At 35.7% G+C, this 18064-nt stretch overlaps 1 protein-coding gene across 2 annotated transcripts in view; it reads left to right on the forward strand.

The window, feature by feature from the left end:
• The window catches only part of LOC142344730 (adenylate cyclase type 9-like), an 80228-nt gene that overhangs the window by 33241 nt on the left and 28923 nt on the right, over window positions 1-18064 (forward strand). For both annotated transcript variants that reach the window (XM_075396609.1, XM_075396608.1), the window contains 3 exons: window positions 1700-1892; window positions 2215-2408; window positions 12124-12310. In XM_075396609.1, coding sequence (XP_075252724.1) covers window positions 1700-1892; window positions 2215-2408; window positions 12124-12310 — 574 coding nt within the window. The remainder of the gene's footprint in view (window positions 1-1699; window positions 1893-2214; window positions 2409-12123; window positions 12311-18064) is intronic.

Raw genomic sequence — 18064 nt, forward strand, 5'->3', positions numbered from 1 at the left:
GTCAATAATGAGACTGAGTAGCATGACAACAATAAGAACTAACAAGCAAACAGAAAACCACTGATATTATTGAAAGGAATTATTGCCAAAATTGGAAAAAATTTAGAACTAAGAATTGAAAGAAGTAGTTCTGTCAATGATGTTTCATTAGTTAACTAATGAGACCTTCCACTAACGGGACAACTAAAAAACTGAAAAAATGGGCAAACATCAAAAAAATGTTAACTAAAGTTTCAAGTGTTTTGAAAGAAGTGTTGTGAATGTAGTTAAAACCCTTAGTTGTCTATAAAATTTTAATTGGTTTCACTTGCGCATCATTAGAGAGCCAATTAGATCGGCCATTAAGTCGACTAAACAATGGTACAATAGAAGGATGCCGAAACGGCAAAACTAAAAAACTTAAATCATATATCTTTTTTTAAATCAAGTTTTGTCATACTATTTAAAATATTGATTCAGCACTATAAAAAGTTCTGTTTTTAATTGCTCTCAAACAAAATTTGAAGCAATTATATTAGTCCTGCCGGTCTTTTTTAATGCGTTTTTTCGCTTGACCGATTTTTCGTCTGACACATTTGACTTTTCGTCCTGAAAAACGGGATGAACAGGTAGCGCCAAGCGAGCACTAAGTGCTCTTAGAGCCTTTCAGCTCACTAGTCGCCAAGTTTGCGATTCAAAAACTGTTTTCGAGACTAATACTTGTGGTGTGAAGGGCGGTTTCTAGAATTTGACCCCTAACCCCCCACCCCAATCCCTATCCCTGCACATCGTTCAGGCTGTAAGGGCCCTGTACAGCTAAAGACCCCCTCTCACCGTTGCCCCCTCCCATTGTTGCCCCCATCCCCATCAGCCCCCCCCCCCCCACCACCGTAGGAAACCCCCACTCCCCCGCTGTGCTCGCCTCACGCCCTTCAATTAACCTAAAGCTAGCCTCACTAAGCAGTGACTAGGTACTGACAAAGCCAACCGCTCGCCGGTCGTTTGTGAGCAATTCGCCCGACGCTAGTCGGTTATGTTTGTTTTATTAGAGAGCCAAAGAAAACAGTCATTTATGTGAATAAGAGACACATTAAAATATCTACAAGAATGGGCAAAACAGAAAATTCCTAAATATTTGTTGTCCAAGTCATGAAATCCATTAACTGCGCTTAAAATTCAGCAAGATAAGAGCACACTTGTTGCTTGTTAGAAGCGTTCGTGGTAAAAATCAATATTGAAACAGTCGTGAAATTTCCGCAGGCGCAAAGAAAAAAACTCAATTGAGCGCACCAATTCAGTTCATTTTTTAAATTCGCAATATAGATCTTGGTCTTATCTCGCTGCTACAATAATAAAAATATAAGAAAGCTAAAAATGACTACTTTCAATTTCCGGTTTTCTTTTCCAGTTAATTCCAGTTCTCCTTTTTGAGTTTTCGTTCCTTTTTTTAAAAGCGGATCCCTTTTTTTCAACCTTGAATTAAATTCAAATTTGAGTAAAATTCAAAAGTAACCTCTAAGGGCTTCAAAATGATGTTTCTATTTTTCTGTACGATGCGTAAACAAGAAATGATGCTTTGACTGAAGAAAAAGATTGGCCTCGCATATATATTCCCCATTTTTTTTTAAAAAAACATTGGAATAAGCTGGGGGATTGTTTAGGTTTATTTGGTACACGCAATGAGAGGGCATAATATATTCAGGATGTTTCGTGTTTGCAGCCAATGAAGGTGTTCCGTGACTTGTACGTGGAGGTGTTGGACAACGTTTCGATCCTGTTTGCGGACATTGTGGGATTCACTAACATGAGCAGTGGCAAGACAGCTGAGGAGTTGCTGGACCTGCTCAATGACCTGTACGGTAGATTCGACAGACTGGCTGAAGAGACTGGCTGTGAGAAAATAGCCACTCTCGGTGGGTTGTTATGGTCGATGATCCTGACGAACCTTGTTCTCCAGATCTTCAATTACCTTCATCTTAGTTTTCGTGTTAAGACTTTCTGATGATTTCTGGGAATTATTTGAGAGTTTGAATAGTTTTTGATTTTCTTCCAAAGAGACTTAATAGCAGACCTACGATAAGTTTTCGCCGTCTGTATTGAAACAAAATGAAGCGATCAGCACATCGCTAATAGCGTTCACTTACTAGCGTGGTCAAACAGTGTCGCGATATCAACAATTATATGGAATTATAAAATTGTAAGAAATTTCATTTTATGCTGTGCTTTTGTTCGCAGGTGACTGCTATTACTGTGTGTCGGGATGTCCTGAGGAGCGAGCGGACCATGCCAAGTGTGCTATCAATATGGGTCTGGCCATGATCCAGGCCATCAAGCAGTTCGACGAGGACAGACACCAGACTGTCCAGATGAGAGTGGGAGTCCATACTGGCAAAGTAATCTGCGGAGTGGTCGGAGTCAGACGACACAAGGTGGGTCAAACTAGAAGCAACTTTTACTTTTATCTTCACAACCCTCTAATAGCACGTGCTTTTTAATAGCTGCTTGATGTAAACTGAGAGTTGCTATATTGAGCTACTCGCATTTTGTTGAAACAGAATGGGGGGGGGGGGGGCAATTTGTCCGACAATAGTCAGTTTGTTTTTATAGCTACGAAGCTGTAAGCTGAGCGTAGCTATATTGCGGTGCTCATGGTTTTTTTACGACTCGAAGAGGAGTATTGGTTTTCTCTTGGTTTTTTTTTACAGGAAGTAGATTTGTTCACGCGGCATTTTGACCTAAAAGCGAAAGTGAGAAAAGCGGTCTTGGTGAACAGATTTTCGCTAAGCGAGAGAAGTGTTTTGATCATGCGCTGCGTTTAGTGAATGACTTTTTGACTTTGAAAAGTAGTTTTTGACTGAAATGCACATATAGATAACCGTTTTTAGCCGTTTTTTCGTCTAAGTGGCCCAAATTTTTTGCTTTTAATTTGGTTCCATGTAGAAATAAATTTTATTCGACACTATATTGAAATGTCAACCTCGGAAATTGATTCCACAGTGTTTTGCAGAGCCTGAAAATGCGTTTCAAGTTGAAAATTGGCACATATTTCTTGATTTTTTGGTTAATTCTTGGCTTTTTTTCTATTAATTTTTTCATTTTTGCATCTTTTATCCGTCTTTTTGTCAAAAATCAGTTAATATGGCAACTTCTCTTTGATAATTCATATACTCAACGCCTCTTTCTACCTCGATGTAATTTAGTTTTACAAAACTTACATATGCTAATCCGATTTAGTTTTTTTTCCAATTTTCGTCAGTTTTTTTGTTTGTATTTTGGTTGTTATTGCTAGAAATAGTCTTTTTGTGCAACATGAGGGACTTTCACTTCGTTTCAATAAAAATTCAATCATTTTTTGACGTTAGGTTTTTGAAAAACAGTTAAAACTTTTTCATTAATGCAGTCTTAAAAGTTTTTTGACCATTTTTTTTCGCAAAATGTTTCAATTTTTTGTATTTAAGAATTCTGCTTTTTCCTATTTTTTGTTCTCTTCGGGAGAATAGATCTTTGTATCGGATGATTAATTATCTTTTATATGTCTTGAATGCTGAACATTCGTTTTTCTTGAATTTTTTTTTTGATTTTTAACTTTCGGAAATCAAGAATGTGTTTTTGTTACGGTGTTCCTTAAATTGTGCCCATATTCTTCACTTTCTAGTTAGTATCGTTCTGTCTTTGTCCTGGCACCTACATTTATTTTCGGTATATTGATTTTTTCAGTTGTTAAAAATGAATGATTTCAACTTTTTCTTAGATTTTCGTCATTTCTTTGGTTTGCATTTGATTTCATTCAACATAAGGCAGTACTGACAGTTTGATAGCAAGCTTTTTCCACAATTTCCACTTAAGACTATTTACTGCAACTTTCTTCCGGCCTTGTTATTAATTGAAACGATTTTTTGCCTTTGAATATTCTTCTGCTGCTTATGTCTTTTCTATGATCAATTTAATTTTTGAATTAGTAATCTTTTATTGTCTAGCATATGTAGCAAAAGGAACAAGTGTGTGTTGTTTTTTGTCTTAATTGGAGTGATTAGAAGTGTAGTTATAGGTTTTTTCTGATTCTTAAGTTTGAGCTTTCTGTTTTGAAAAGATTTAACTTAGTTTCTGAGATTATTATCTGCCGTTTGCTTTCGCGATCTTTTTCAGATTAGAATCATGAATTATTTGAGGACAATTGATTACCTTGTCGGATTTTTCAGTCACTTTTTTGACCTCTTTAATTATTTCGGTTTTTTAACGTTACCAAACGTTTTCAATGATATAAAATTTTGCTGCATTTTGTTTCTCTTGGTGACAGTGGTTTAAGTTTCACCAATTTTTAGAGCAGACCTGGAGAGGTAGTGAGTTAATGGTTTAATACAAAAGGTAGTGGCTTCTGCTGCAATTACGTTTTTGGTAGTGAAGTTTTGACGCTTCGAGTCGCTTCCGGAATTCTTCCGGCTATGTTTTTTGTTTCGTCGTCTGACGCTTCATTTTCGTTTGACATTTGTTCTAGAACATTCTGTCTCGTCACTGCTTAAATGGCTTTTTCGCGCTTGATTTCACGCTTTCTGCGTGACCTAAATTGCGGTTATTCAGAAACACAATCTGTTCCTAAAACAAAGTTGATTGTAAGAGAACAGATTGTATGGTCCGACAGCCGAGTGGGTAAGGCGACTGGCTGTCAATCCGGAGATCGCCGGTTCGAGACGCGACAGGGAAAATTTTTTTGCACCCAAAAACAACCTCCTTTGAAATAAACTTATAGTTTTATAGGCGGCGGCGATAACTATTATCAACTCACTTCTGTATCTTTTTCCATCTGTATTTTACGGCACGCAAGTCTATTTCGCAGCTATTCCGGCAATCTGCCGGCTATGTTTCATGATGACTTACATCACTCTCTAAGTAACCTTGAGCGTTTATGTTGTCTTTGGAAGCTACTCTAAAAGATCAATAAATTACTTGATTTCTCGTCATGTTGGAATCAGCAATTTAATTTGCCGTTTTTTATCAAGTGGCTCTTCTCGTCTACAAGTTTCTTTGTGTACCAAACCATCGCGCTCTAATAATTTGATGTTCAATTGCTATGGAACGACGTTTGAAGCAATAGTGATTGGTATGCATATCTTATTATACCTGCGAAGTTGTGAGCTGAGCGTAGCTATATTGCAGTGTTCGTGTTTTTTACAGTCCACAGTATTTGGATTGTATTGGTGTGCTGTCTTTTTTAAGATGTTCACACTTTTCGACTTTTCCACGTCAGTGAGAAGTCAAATTAGAGTGGTGATTTTAGACACGCTGAAGAAATAAAGGCACCGAAGAATTGATTAGGTTTAAGACGTGATTTTTTCCAAACTTCCTCTAAAGTGGAGTGAGAAACTGGTGTTTGAACAAATTTTCGGGTTTTGAGAAAAGTTTTGAGAACTTTTGCGCTTTTTGAGAGAGCTCTTCTAGAAAAACTTTTTTCACGTGCGATTTGACTTCTGTTTTCGGTGTTTTTTCTCCTGAGTTCTTTTAATCTGATACATACTTGTTCTAACTGCGCTTTTTGCAATTGCCTGAATTCATGAGCGCGCAATTAATGCTTGTTATCACTTTGACACAATTTGTTGTCATAAAATAATAATGAATACTTGAGTTTTCCCCTTTTTTATATTTTTGTTGTCTTGTGATTTAATATCTTTGATGACAGGGCTAATTGGTTGCTAATGAAGCATAAATCTACATAATTAATTATTTGAGTTAACAGCTACTGGTTTTCATGACTTTGGCACTACTTTTTGTCAAATATTTTCAGTTACTTTTTGGTTTTGCTACTATTTGTTGTATTTCTTGTTGTCTTATCGTTAAATCTCATCAGGGACATGTCTCATTGGGTGCTAATTGGAGTTATGCTCATTGATTTAACTGTTTTTGCTCAAATCTAATGCTTCCTATTTGACAGTACCTTTTTTTAAAAATGTTAGCCAATTTGTGAGTTTTTGCAAGTTTTCATGTAATAAAAATAGCTGTAACGGTAGCTATTGAACTCTGTGAGTGTTACTGTTTGTTTTCAATAACTTTTTGCGTGATTTTGGCACTTTTTCAAAAAAATTGATTCTTCGGTCTTAAATATTTTTGTTCTTTTTTCGTAGTCCTATCGCTTTGTCTCACAAATAACAGTTTTCCATGGGCTTCAAGTGTGGCATAATGTAGTCATCTTATTAACTAACTTTTAGCCAACATTTTTATTAGCTGAGATGCCTTTTGTTTTCGAAATAGTTAGGTGAATTTGTGAATCTTGCCTTTTGTAATTATTTTTTTTCTGCCATTAGAACTGCTGAAAGGCAATTTACGACTTCGAAATTTTTATCATTCGCTCTGATTGAGGATGTTGACACGTTGTTTTGCCTCTTTTGTTTTAATTGTCTTAGTTCCCACAGGGTTGTTTTGTTTTGCATGCTATCAGACGATGAATAGAGTCAATATTTAATTGCTCTCAAACGAAGTTTGTAGCAATTATATTAGTCCTGTTGGTCTTTTTTTTTATGCGATTTTTCGCTTGACCGATTTTTCGTCTGACGCTTTTGACTTTTCGTCCTCAAAAACGGGATAAACAGGTAGCGCCCAGCGGGCATTAAGTGCTCTTAGAGCCTTTCAGCTCTGTTTCAGCTCAAACTTTTTTGGAGACTTATACTTATACTTATGGTGTGAAGGGCGGTTCTGAGAGGTTGAGAAACCCCCCCCCCCCGTTGACCCCCATCCCCACCGCGCTGTTGCACCCCCCCCCCCCAACCCAGTGTTGCCCCCGTCAGCCGCCAGTGCATCCCCCCCCCCTTGGCTAGCTACTGACGAAGCCAACCGCTCGCCGGTCGTTTGAGAGCAATTCGCCCGACGTTAGTCGGTTATGTTTTGTTATTTTGATGTTAATAATAGTTATTCCTTTAAGACTAGATCTTGGAGACAGAAATCGTCAATTTTTTTTGCGTATTTGTGCATTTCGGGCCATGGGCTTTCTTGTCTTTACTGTCTTAGTTTGATGTTAATGTGAAAATTTTGGTTGTCAAGTCATTAGTTAAATCAATTTTTTGGTTTGTAATTTACGTTTTATCATTAATTTTGTCTCTAACAAAAAGATGTTTGCAGAATGAATTTAAACAAGCTTTAGTAATTTGGCGTTGAATGTTTTTTACATAGCTTTTCGAGCTGTGTGATAAATTTTTCAACTCATATCTGTATCTGTTTCTATCTCTATTATCCGGCAGGCAGATCTATTTCGCAGCTGTTTCGGCAGTGTGCCGGCTATGTTTTATTGGTTTAATGCAAAACTTCCTTTTGAATGTTTTGTCCGATAATATTCTTTCGCTCCCTTGAACGATTTCTTTTATTTTTTCGAGTGACTTTTTCACATTAGACTTCTTGATTTTTGTGTGATCTAAATAATTCTATTTTAGAATTTAAGCCACCAACTTGAATCGTAGCAATTCAGTACAAAAGAACATCTAAAGAATACATCTTAACTTGCTACTTGATCCTTCCCCATCAGATGAAGCAGTATAGAATTCAATTGAGGCTCATTTGTTGTTCGAGAACAATTTTTATTTTGCTTTAGTTTTTATTTTGCTTCCGTGTGTTTTGCAGATTAGTTTTAATAGTGTAAGATTTTTTTGCTGAGTATTACTTTTAACTGGTAGTTGCCTTCAGTGATATTTTTATGGTAAGACCAAGATAACAACTATCCTTTTCTTGCAGTTTAGGTTTACGATTTTCTAACTTTGGTTTGGATTAGACTTTAATCAAATAATATTTTCGTTCATTGATTTTTATCAGCTTTTGTTTTTCCTCAAGTTTTTCTAAGTCGCTGAATAATTACATTCTTTAGTGTTTTTGATGCAAATGGAGTAATCGCTCAGTTTATTTCATTTCTTTTCTCTTTTTTGAAATTTTGATTTCTTTTCAAAGCTGCAATATTGTCGCTTTCTCGTGGTTTTTTATTACAAAATAGCTAGCAGATAATTTATGAGACTATAAAAATTTGTTCACATTTCTTGCAGACTTTAGAGTAACTTTGTTATTGTTGTACTGCTTCAATGATGTCAGGGTTTTTTAAAAGAAATTTTGAAATGTAGTCTACGTTCTCTATAGCGTGGTATAAATCTAAAATACTTAAATGGGTATTAGGATTTTTGCTTTAATGATGCTTTCATTTCTTGTTTCGCACGTCCGTTGTTCTATATATTTGTTAACGTGCAGCTATGTGCGAAAAAAGTTCCTTTTCATAGCCGCAAAGCGATAGCTGAGACTATTATTGGCCTTCTCTTGGTTTTTTTTAAATTTGTCGTCAAAATTTTTGTTACGACCATATGACGACCACCACAATTACTTCAAATCTGCTTTTTATTCATTCATTCATGCAATTGCAACTGAATTGTCCCGTTTCTTTTTTAGTAGAGCAAGTTTTTTTGTTCATTCGCGTGATTTTGTTTTTGTTCACATGTGACTTATCTGACTCTCAAAAATTTCTTCCTCACTCTGAAATTGACTGTTTTTTACTTTTATTCAAGGAAATAAGGTCAAGTGAGTGTTTATCCCTCTAATTGAAGGTTATTTTGAGAGCAGCTAATAGAAACGGCAATAGGTTGTACATGTTCTTAAATAAAATTTAACATATCAGCCCTTAATGGAAAGAATAAGTTTCTTTTTGTTCTGTCTTTTTACTTTCTTTTTGAGACTTCAGATCTACGAAGCTATTGCGGCTATTTTCTGGCACTGCCAGCTATGTTCAGCTGTTTGCCATTTGTCTTGTGCTGGGATCGTTTTGACGTGCCGATTCTTTGAATCGTTTCTGGAATGCTTACGGCTATTTTTCAGGCTTATCAACAGTGATGTATTAAAAGCTGTGAAGTGATAGGGAGACCATTATTGGTCTGATTTTAATTTTTACAGACCAAAGAATTTGGATTGTATTTGGGCGCTGATTCTCAAAGTGAGTTTTGTTCCCGCTTTTCAATTAGAAATCTAATTTGAGTGGTGAGTTTCTTCACGCTGGAGAAATAAAGGGAGCGAAAAAGCGATTAATCTTAAGGCATGGACTTTTAAATCGGCCTGTAAAGTGGAGTGAGAATTTGTTGTTAAAACAAATGGTTGGTTTTTGAGAATTTTTTCTTCTTGCGGCATTTTGGCATCTATTTTCCTTGGTTCAATCAAAACTAATCGTGTCGCAAGGTTTTTTTTGCCAGTATTTGTATTGGAGTTGCAATCTGTATAGAAATTTCTGCAGACGCTTTTGAGTTTTTGTTGTCAGATATTTTCCATCGTTAATTTGCCTGTTATTGTATCGAAATGATTAGTATTATTGATTAGGTTCATTATGTCAATTAGGACGATAAATGTTCTACTTCGATTCGTTTCCAGAGTTCCTCCGGCTACGTTTTACATTTATTGGAGAGAGGTTTTTGTTCATTTGCATGAAGTTTTTTGGTCACTCGTGATTTACCTCACTCCGATTCTTTTCTTCTCTATCGTTTTTGCTTAGTTTAATTTAAATAGGGATTCCTTAAATGGAGGATTTTTGAAAGCATCTGTACAGCATATGACTAAATTAATTACAAACGTCAAAACAATTATTTGAAAAATCGCTATGTATTAAGAAACCTCGGTCTATAAAGCTAGGGCAGCTTTTTTGACAATCTGCAAGCTATGTTTTAAAGCTGCCTCAGGTGAAATTGTGTTACACTGAAATGTGATTATAGTTTATTCCTAAAATCATATTTTTCCGAAACTTTTTAGTAGGTTAGGAGGAGGCCTAATCAACTACTCTTCTTTGTGGTATTAGGCGTGCTCAAACTTCCCATTTTTCATTGCTCTTGAACGAAGTTTGAAGCAATTATTGCAAACGTGTCCGTCTTTTTTATGCTTGTCCTTTTTGAGCCTTCATTCAAGAACATTCTTTCACGTCCTGAGGGACTTTTTCTTGAGCTTCGAAACCCTATTAGCTTTTGCACCCATAAAAAATTTCTAAGCTATACCCATAAATCAAATTGGCATCTGCCTGTTGTTCGAGAGCAATTTATCCGACGTTAGTCGGTTTGTTTTATAGCCACCCTCATCTTCTCAGCCGGCGATAATAGCGCTCCTCTTTTTTTACAATCCAAAGAATTTGGATTGTATTGGTGCTCTCTTTAGTTTTTTAAAGATGTTTTTACACCTGTTTTTCATAACTTTGATGAACAGGTTAAACAGGGACAAAAACGGGATAAACAGGTAAAGCTCGGCGGGCTTTAAGTTGCAATAGAGGACCTCCGCTGGTTCCATTAGCCTTTTAGATTCATGATGTGCTGAAACTGCTGTAAGGCCCTAATTTCATGGTGAAAAGGTCAGCTTTTGCTGTTTTTGAGTCTTTGTGCTAATGTTTGTTCATGCCAACTTTAGCACCAGAGTGAAAGCATTTTCGCTAATTTTTAAAATTTTTTAACAATTTTTGTTATTTGTTTTTTCCAGCCTCGGCGGCTACGGAACTTTCTTTAGGTTTGATAATAGGTTTTTGCATAGTTTCTAGAGCAATGGGAGTTAAATATCACGAACTTTTTTTTATCAAACTTGCAATTGATTCAAGTTATTTGAACATTTTAGTCATTTTTTGAGTTTTTCCAGCCTCGAGGGCCAGGAAACCTCATCTACGACTTGGTAATAGGTTACTGCATAGTTTATAATGGAATTGGAATATCTTTCATACTTGTAATATCGTGAAATTTAGCAATTTTTTTAATGAAACTTGCAATTTTTTCAAGATTTTTCCAAAATTTGTCGTTTATTGAATTTTTTGGCCGCAAGGACTAAGAAGAGTCCTCTAGGTTTTGTTAATAAATTACTGCCTAGTTTTTAGTGGTAATGTTTTAATTTTACGAACTTAGCATTTTTTAAAATAAAAAATACTCTTTTTAACTAAGAAATATTTTTCTTCTGAGTTTTTCCAGCCTCTGTGGCCGGGGTACCTCCTCTAGGAGTTGATATTGGTTTACTGCATAGTGTATAGTGGGAATGGAATGGTTTTAACATTTAAGTTTTACAAATTTTAGCGTCTTTGAAAAACTTCAAATCTTTTTTTCAAGTGTTTTGTAAAATTATCATTTTTGAGTTCTGTCAGCCTACAGCTCGGGGGCCAGAACCTTCTCAATGTTTTAATAATAGATTACTGCTTAGCTTATAGTGCGAGCAGAGTATCTCTCAGCATTTTAGTATCATGAATTTCAACATTTTTTTAATGAATTTTTTTTCAATTGTTTTTTTGAAAATTTTTCATTTATTGAGCTTTTGGGCTCCAGGGGCCAGGAAACCTCCTCTAGGTTTTGATAATAGGTTACTGCGCAGTTCATAGTGGCAACGGATGTGTTCGACCCTTTAATATTAGGAATTTTTGCAATTTTCTGATGAAATTTGTTTTTTATCAAATTTTCTGAAAATTTTATCATTTTCCGATTTAATCAATCTTTGACCCGTGAAACTTTTTTAGGCTTGCAAATGGGTTATTGGACAGATTTAAGAGACCAAAAATGTTTCTGAGCTTTTTAATATTGCGAAATGGGTAACTTCTCTGGGCTAGATTCATCCTTCGCTCATTCTGCTCAAAGTGTTTTTAAACAGCAGATGCTAAGCCAAGCAATCTAAACTGGTCAGAATCGGTGTAGGTCCCTTCAATCCTAATCGGGTGTTTTTCATTAAGACGTTTTCTCAGAGTACAAATGTGTAATAAATCCGAGTTAAACACAGCCTGAGAATTTTTTGCGGCAATTGTGCTGCAAAAAGGAGTTCAAATACAAAATAGTGGACCAAAAATCTGTGCCCTCAAAAATTATCTGAAATGTTGAAATGGTGGGGATAACAGGAACATGGAATGTGAAGAAAAGCCAGTACTGCAAATACTGGCCAGTTGTTCTAAAAATACGCAAAAACAAAGAAATATTAAGAACGTCCCAGAAATGCAACCAAACTTTTCGAAACTGGTGGAGTTCAATGTTCAAATTCGAAACATGCAGTTAAAATCAGATGAAAAAGAGCGGCTTTAGGAATTCCGATGGAGTTCTAATGACCACATTGATGCTTTTTTTGCATGCCGGGCGTTTATGGAGCGGAGCGGTCGCTTCTCATATAAATTTATGCGACAGCAAATTTATTTGCTTTCAGTTTGACATTCTCTCGGATGACGTGTTCATTGCAAATGACATGGAGTCAAGCGGGGAACCGAGTGCCGTACACATTAGTGAGTACACCCGAATAGCTCTGGAGGAGAATGGAGATGATAAAGACCTCTTTGTCCTCAAGGAGTTCAAGCCAGACGAGGAGAAGAGTTCCAAACTATCCAGGAAACAATGTAAGTGGTGATCTGCGGCTAATATATTGACTAGAAAAAGGGGTAACTCTCACAGTGAAATCTTCCATGTGGTCTTGAAAAATTTTATGTTGTACGCGAATATTTTAAAGAGCCGAAAAATAGCCTTTTGCCAAAAAGAATCTTCTAAAACTATCTCAAGTTAAATTGTTTTGACTTCTTCAGGCTAGTTTAATTCTTCGCTCATTCTACTCGAAGTGCTTTGGAACAGTAGTTGCTCAGCAAGGCAATCTAAAATGAACGGAGTCATAAAAAACGAAATCAAAAACAGAAACGGAATGAACCCGCAAACCCATTTTTAGATGCTCATTACTTGAAATTTGTTCTTATAAGTTACAGTTACCATATCTAATGCTTATTGGTATTGATACTATCCCCGTATCCTTTCATTAAGTAACAGTAGCTTGTCTAACTTCAAGATGAAATCAATATAGTTCGTAATTTTTTTCTTACATCATTTTTAATAGCCGCACAGCGATAGCTGGGGCTATTATTGGCTTTCTCTTGGTTTTTTTAATAGCCGCACAGCGATAGCTGGGTCTATTATTGGCTTTCTCTTGGTTTTTTAAATAGCCGCACAGCGATAGCTGGGGCTGTTATTGGCCTTCTCTTGGCCTTCTCCAAATCTGGTTTTTTTTGTTCATTTGTTCATGCAATTTCAACTGAAGTGCGTGTGTGACGTCATTTTTCGCTCTTAGTGGAGCGAGTTTTTTTTGTTCATTCGCGTGATTAAATTTTTGGTCACACTTGACTTGCCGCACTCTCAAAAATGACATCTTCACTTTGAAATTGACTTCTGTTTACTTTAATTCAAAGAGATAAGGTCAAATGGGTGCGTGTCACTCTAAATGAAGGTTATTTGAGAACAGCTAATAGATGCAGCAATAAATCATACAGATTCTTAATCAAAATTTAACATTTCAGCCTTCAATGACAAGACTATTTTTTTGGTCTTGTCTTTTTTTACAGTTTTTTTGAGACAGCTTATCTAGAAAGCTATTGCGGCTATTTTCTGGCAATCTTCCAGCTATCTTTATTTCGCAATTTTTGTTACGACCATATGACGTCACAACCACTTAAAATCTGCTTTTTGTTCATTCGTTCATGCAATTTCAACTGAAGCGCGTGCGTGACGTCATTTTTCACTCTTAGTGGAGCGAGTTTTTTTGTTCATTCGCGTACTTAAATTTTTCATCACACTTGACTTACCTCACTCTCAAAAATGACTTCCTCTCATTGAAATTGACTTTATTTGCTTTAATTCAAACAGATAAGGTCAAGTGGATATGTGTCACTCTAAATAAAGATTATTTCAGAGCAGCTAAAAGAGGCAGCAAAAACTTATAAAGATTTTTAATCAAAATATAACATCAGCCTTCAATTAAATAGAATTTTTTTGGTCTGTCTTTACTGTTTTTTTGAGACTGCAGATCTACAAGGCTATTGCGGCCATTTTCTGGCAATCTGCCGGCTGTGTTTTGTGCTTCCATTTTTGTGTTCTTTCAGTCCCAATCGGTGTTATGAGGATCAATAGCTGCTATTTTCCGGCAATCCGCCGGATATGCTTGCATATCGAAAAACTAATTTTTTGGTGCTCTATCTTTACAATTCAAAAAATTAGGATTGTATTGGTGCTCAATTTTTTATTTCAAAGAATTTGAACTGTATTGGGCCGCTGTCTTTTTTAAGATGTGTTCATACATGATTTATGAAGTGAAATCGGAGGAGTAATTTTTGGTCACGCCGAAACAGTAAAGGGAGCGAAAAAGCTATTGGTTTTGCGGCGTGAAATTTTTTCGCTCTAATTTTAAAATAGAGTGAAAAAAACTGTGTTTGAACAAAAGTTCGCTTTCTCGCTAGTGGTTTTTTGTTCACATGTGGCAATTTCATTTTAATTTTTACTGTTTTTCTCGATTTTTTGGATCGGATTTTTTTCCAAATGGTTTTCTCAACCCATTCAGAGTTCATACTAGCCCTTTTTTTGTTTGAACCAAATTTCCATTTCTCGCTAATTGTTTTTTGTTCACATGCGGCATTTTGATTGATTTTCTGTTTTTTGTTAATGTTTTTAACCTGATTTTCTATGAATGGTTTTTCAGTACTTTCATAGCCCATTCTAGGTCTAGTTCTTTTCTTTAGTCAATGAACATTCTTTGAACAGTTTCAGGACATGTCCTGCTGTTTTTTCTGTAAAATGTGTTTTCACACTTTTTTCAGTGATTTTGATCTCTCAAAAGGAGTTAAACAAGTAATGGCCAGGGTTGATTTGAGGCCGATAATTGGCATTAGTTGTCTTTCAAGTGCTTAGTGTGGTGCAGATTCTCGGAAGGCCTTAACTCAAGGTTAAAAGTCGGTTTTACGAGTTTTTGGGCGCCAAATGGTTCAATTTTTCACTTTTTTTCTTTATCGATTTGTCATAAACTGACGTTTGTCAAAGTTGATAGAGGTCTTTTGCAAGACATAACTACTTTTTTCACCATTTTGTGACCTATATGTTTTGGTACTGCGATAAACACACAAAATGATACTAATTTTTGCTATTTTAAAAAATGTTCGAATTTTTAAGTTCTCCATTCTGAGGGGCCAGGGAACTCCCTCTAGGATTTGATAATAGGTGGGTTTGATAATACTGCGTGTTTCTGGTGACAATGGAGTTGTTTTAAACTTTTTATTATCACGCATATCAGCAATTTTTTATATAACTTGCAGTTTTTCTCCGTTTTTTGGAAATTTGTCAGTTTCTAGCCTCAGAGACCCGCGGAACTCCTTTCTGGTTTCGTAATAGATTGCTGCATAGTTGTTTGGGTTGACGGAATGGTTTTCAACGTTTTAGTATTACAAATGTTTTCCATTTGTTTGATAAAATATAGATTAAATTGAAACTCTGTTTCAATTTTAAGAAGATTATCATATTCCCATTTTATCGATCTTTATGTGCCAGCGAAAGTTCAGATTGCTTTTGGGCTACGGGACAGTTTCTGGAGACAATGAAACAGTTCGGAAGATTTTAATGTTCCAACATTTCAGCAATTGTGTTCAAGTTTTTGTTTGGAGTTTATTGTTCTCTAAGGTCTAATGAAAGGTATTGCAGATAGGTTACTGGAGTAGTTTGAGGGACAAAAAAGGTTGTGAACATTTCATTATTCGAAAATTTAGAAAGTTTCAATAACTTTTGTGAATTTCAGTTTTTTCAAATTGTCATTTTCCCGAGTTTTTCTATCTTTTGTGGCCAATAAACACCTTTCGAGGCTTGTGAGTTGGTTATTTGGTATGTTTAAATGGATTGAATTAAGACTACAGGGTGAAAGCTGCAATAATTTTTTACTTCGTTTGATTATTCTAGTTTCTCCAATTTTGAGACTGTCTGCTTTTTTGGCTGGCGTAGTTCAATTGATCTTCTGGTCAGATACAATATTTCTAAGTATTTTATTAGTTTCTCTGGATTGCGTTTCAGGAATTTTCTGCTATGTTTTTTTTTAATAGCCGCGGCAGCAATTCCAGGCGGCTATTATTGCGCTCATAATTTTTAAATTTCTTCTAACAGATTTTTGTTTCGTCTTACTCTGACTTCTTAGTGTTGACTTTTTCAATGACTTCAGTCACTTAAAAATTTGTGTTCGTAACGTCATTTCATTTCTGCTTTTAGGTCAATTGCTTGACTTACCTTACTAAAAAAATGACACTTTGAACTCACTTATGGAACTTTAAATATTTACTAATTAAAGGTCAATTCTTGAGTAATAGAGTCTTGAGTTTTAATATCGAATATTAATCGCCTAAGCGCCAGCAGGGCTTTTTCTTTGTGGAGCAAATGGGTCTCATAAAAACGACAGTCCGAATCTAACCCAAAAAGTCGAGTGGTCTATTAAAAAGCTAGTGGTCGATCTGTCAATCTTATTTCTTTAGTTGTCTAATTCATGGTAGGCCACAAGCGTCTCTCGCGGCAATTTTTTGGCAATCTGCCGGCTATGTTTAAAGTCTGTTTACCCATTTTCATGATTTTTGAAGTGACGATTATAGACACGCCGAAAAAGGAAGTGGAGCGAAAAAAGAGGTTTTGCGGAGTGAATTTTTTTGCTCGAAATATATTTGTTCGCTTAAAGTGGAGTGAGGAAGTGGTGCTTGAACAAGAATTCGCTTTTTCGCAAATTTTTACTAATTCGTGTTTTTGTCGGATTGCTTTTAAATGTTTATCCCAATCCATTCATAATTAATTCTAGGTCAAGTTTCTTTGTATAGTCACAAGTGACTTTGCTCACGGTCAGAAATGACTTCCTCAGTCTGAAATTGAGGCTATGAAGCTATTGAGGCTATTTTCCTGCAATCTGCCAGCTATGCGTGACTTTTCGGTTAACTTTCATATGCTAAGTTCTGCGTGAGTAGTGGATAAAACGAGGATTCCAACCACCAGTAAAATTTGTCCCTTTCTCCTAACGCTAATCGCGCATGCCGCATCGGGCCAAATTTTACTGTTTGTTGGAATCCTTGTTTTATCCACTACTATATTCACCACTATAAATACATATTACATGCACAATTTTGTGTACAAAATGTACATAGCTAGTATAATTTACGCATTTCATACACTAATATCCAAAAGTTCTCAAGCTAGTTTTAAGCCTAATTTCATATCTAATATGCCAAACTATATTGAAATAAATCAGGTTAATCATCTCACAAAGTTTTTTTTCAATAGAATCGGATGAACTGAAAATAACTCGAAATTGCTTAGAAATCGATAATAAGAAACAATTTTCTTTAAAATTTTGACTTTACCCTTGGAGACGATTGATCTATGATGTTTAACTGAGTGATTCTATGTACCAGGGTACATTTTTTTGAGCCGAGTCTTGAGAGGTCTTGTTAAAAGGTTGACTCGCCTTTATCACGCTACGGCAGTACTGCTCGACCTTTCTTAATGGCAACTGTGGGGGAGGGTGCAACTACAGAATGCTTGAACACTTTTAATTTTAATTATTAAGCTGACTGCACTCTTAAAAATCAGGTGAATATATTAATGTATTAACACTAAGGATATCATAATTAATATTAAATTTATTTCTCAATAACCGTTTATCATTTATGAAAATTGTAGTTCTGTCATGCACCTAGATTCTAGTTGGCTATCCTTTTGAACTCCTGCCAAAAACATTGTAAGGATTTTTTCCATTCTGAGTAGTAGTCTGTTGAGACTAGGATCCTGGGATAGCTTTCACACGCTTGAGAGAAGTTGATATAACTCTGGATAGTAGAGTAGGAATATCCTTTATCGTTCAGTATTTTTTTCCAGGGAATATCCTTATTGTTTTCTTGATGATTTTGTTTCACTTTCCCCCATATGTATCCTCTGTCAGAAATTGTCAGTAGATATAAACGATTCAGCTTTCCCTCCATGTTATTGACTGTGGTGAGATAAGACTCAAATTCACCAATATTGAATGAATTCCTGAGTTTTTTGTGGAAAGATAAATATTCCGGCACATTCACTTCAAAATTGTCCAGTGTTTCCTGATGCTCGTAACTTAGTAGGTCCTTCTTGAACTTGGAGAGGAATAACTGGAAGAGTTCTGTTTTAGTTCGTTTTCCAGTCTCACTTTCAAGTTCGGCGGTGCTGTCGGGTATGCATTTGTTCTCCTTACAAAATGTAATCATTTGAGTTGTTAAATTAGTCAACTCGTTTATATTTTCTTCAGATAAAGAAGTGCATGATAAAGCTCCAGTTATTAAAGTCTCGTC

Source organism: Convolutriloba macropyga, chromosome 8 (genome assembly GCF_964194025.1).
Source record: "Convolutriloba macropyga chromosome 8, txConMacr16.3, whole genome shotgun sequence".
Lineage (NCBI taxonomy): Eukaryota > Metazoa > Xenacoelomorpha > Acoela > Convolutidae > Convolutriloba > Convolutriloba macropyga.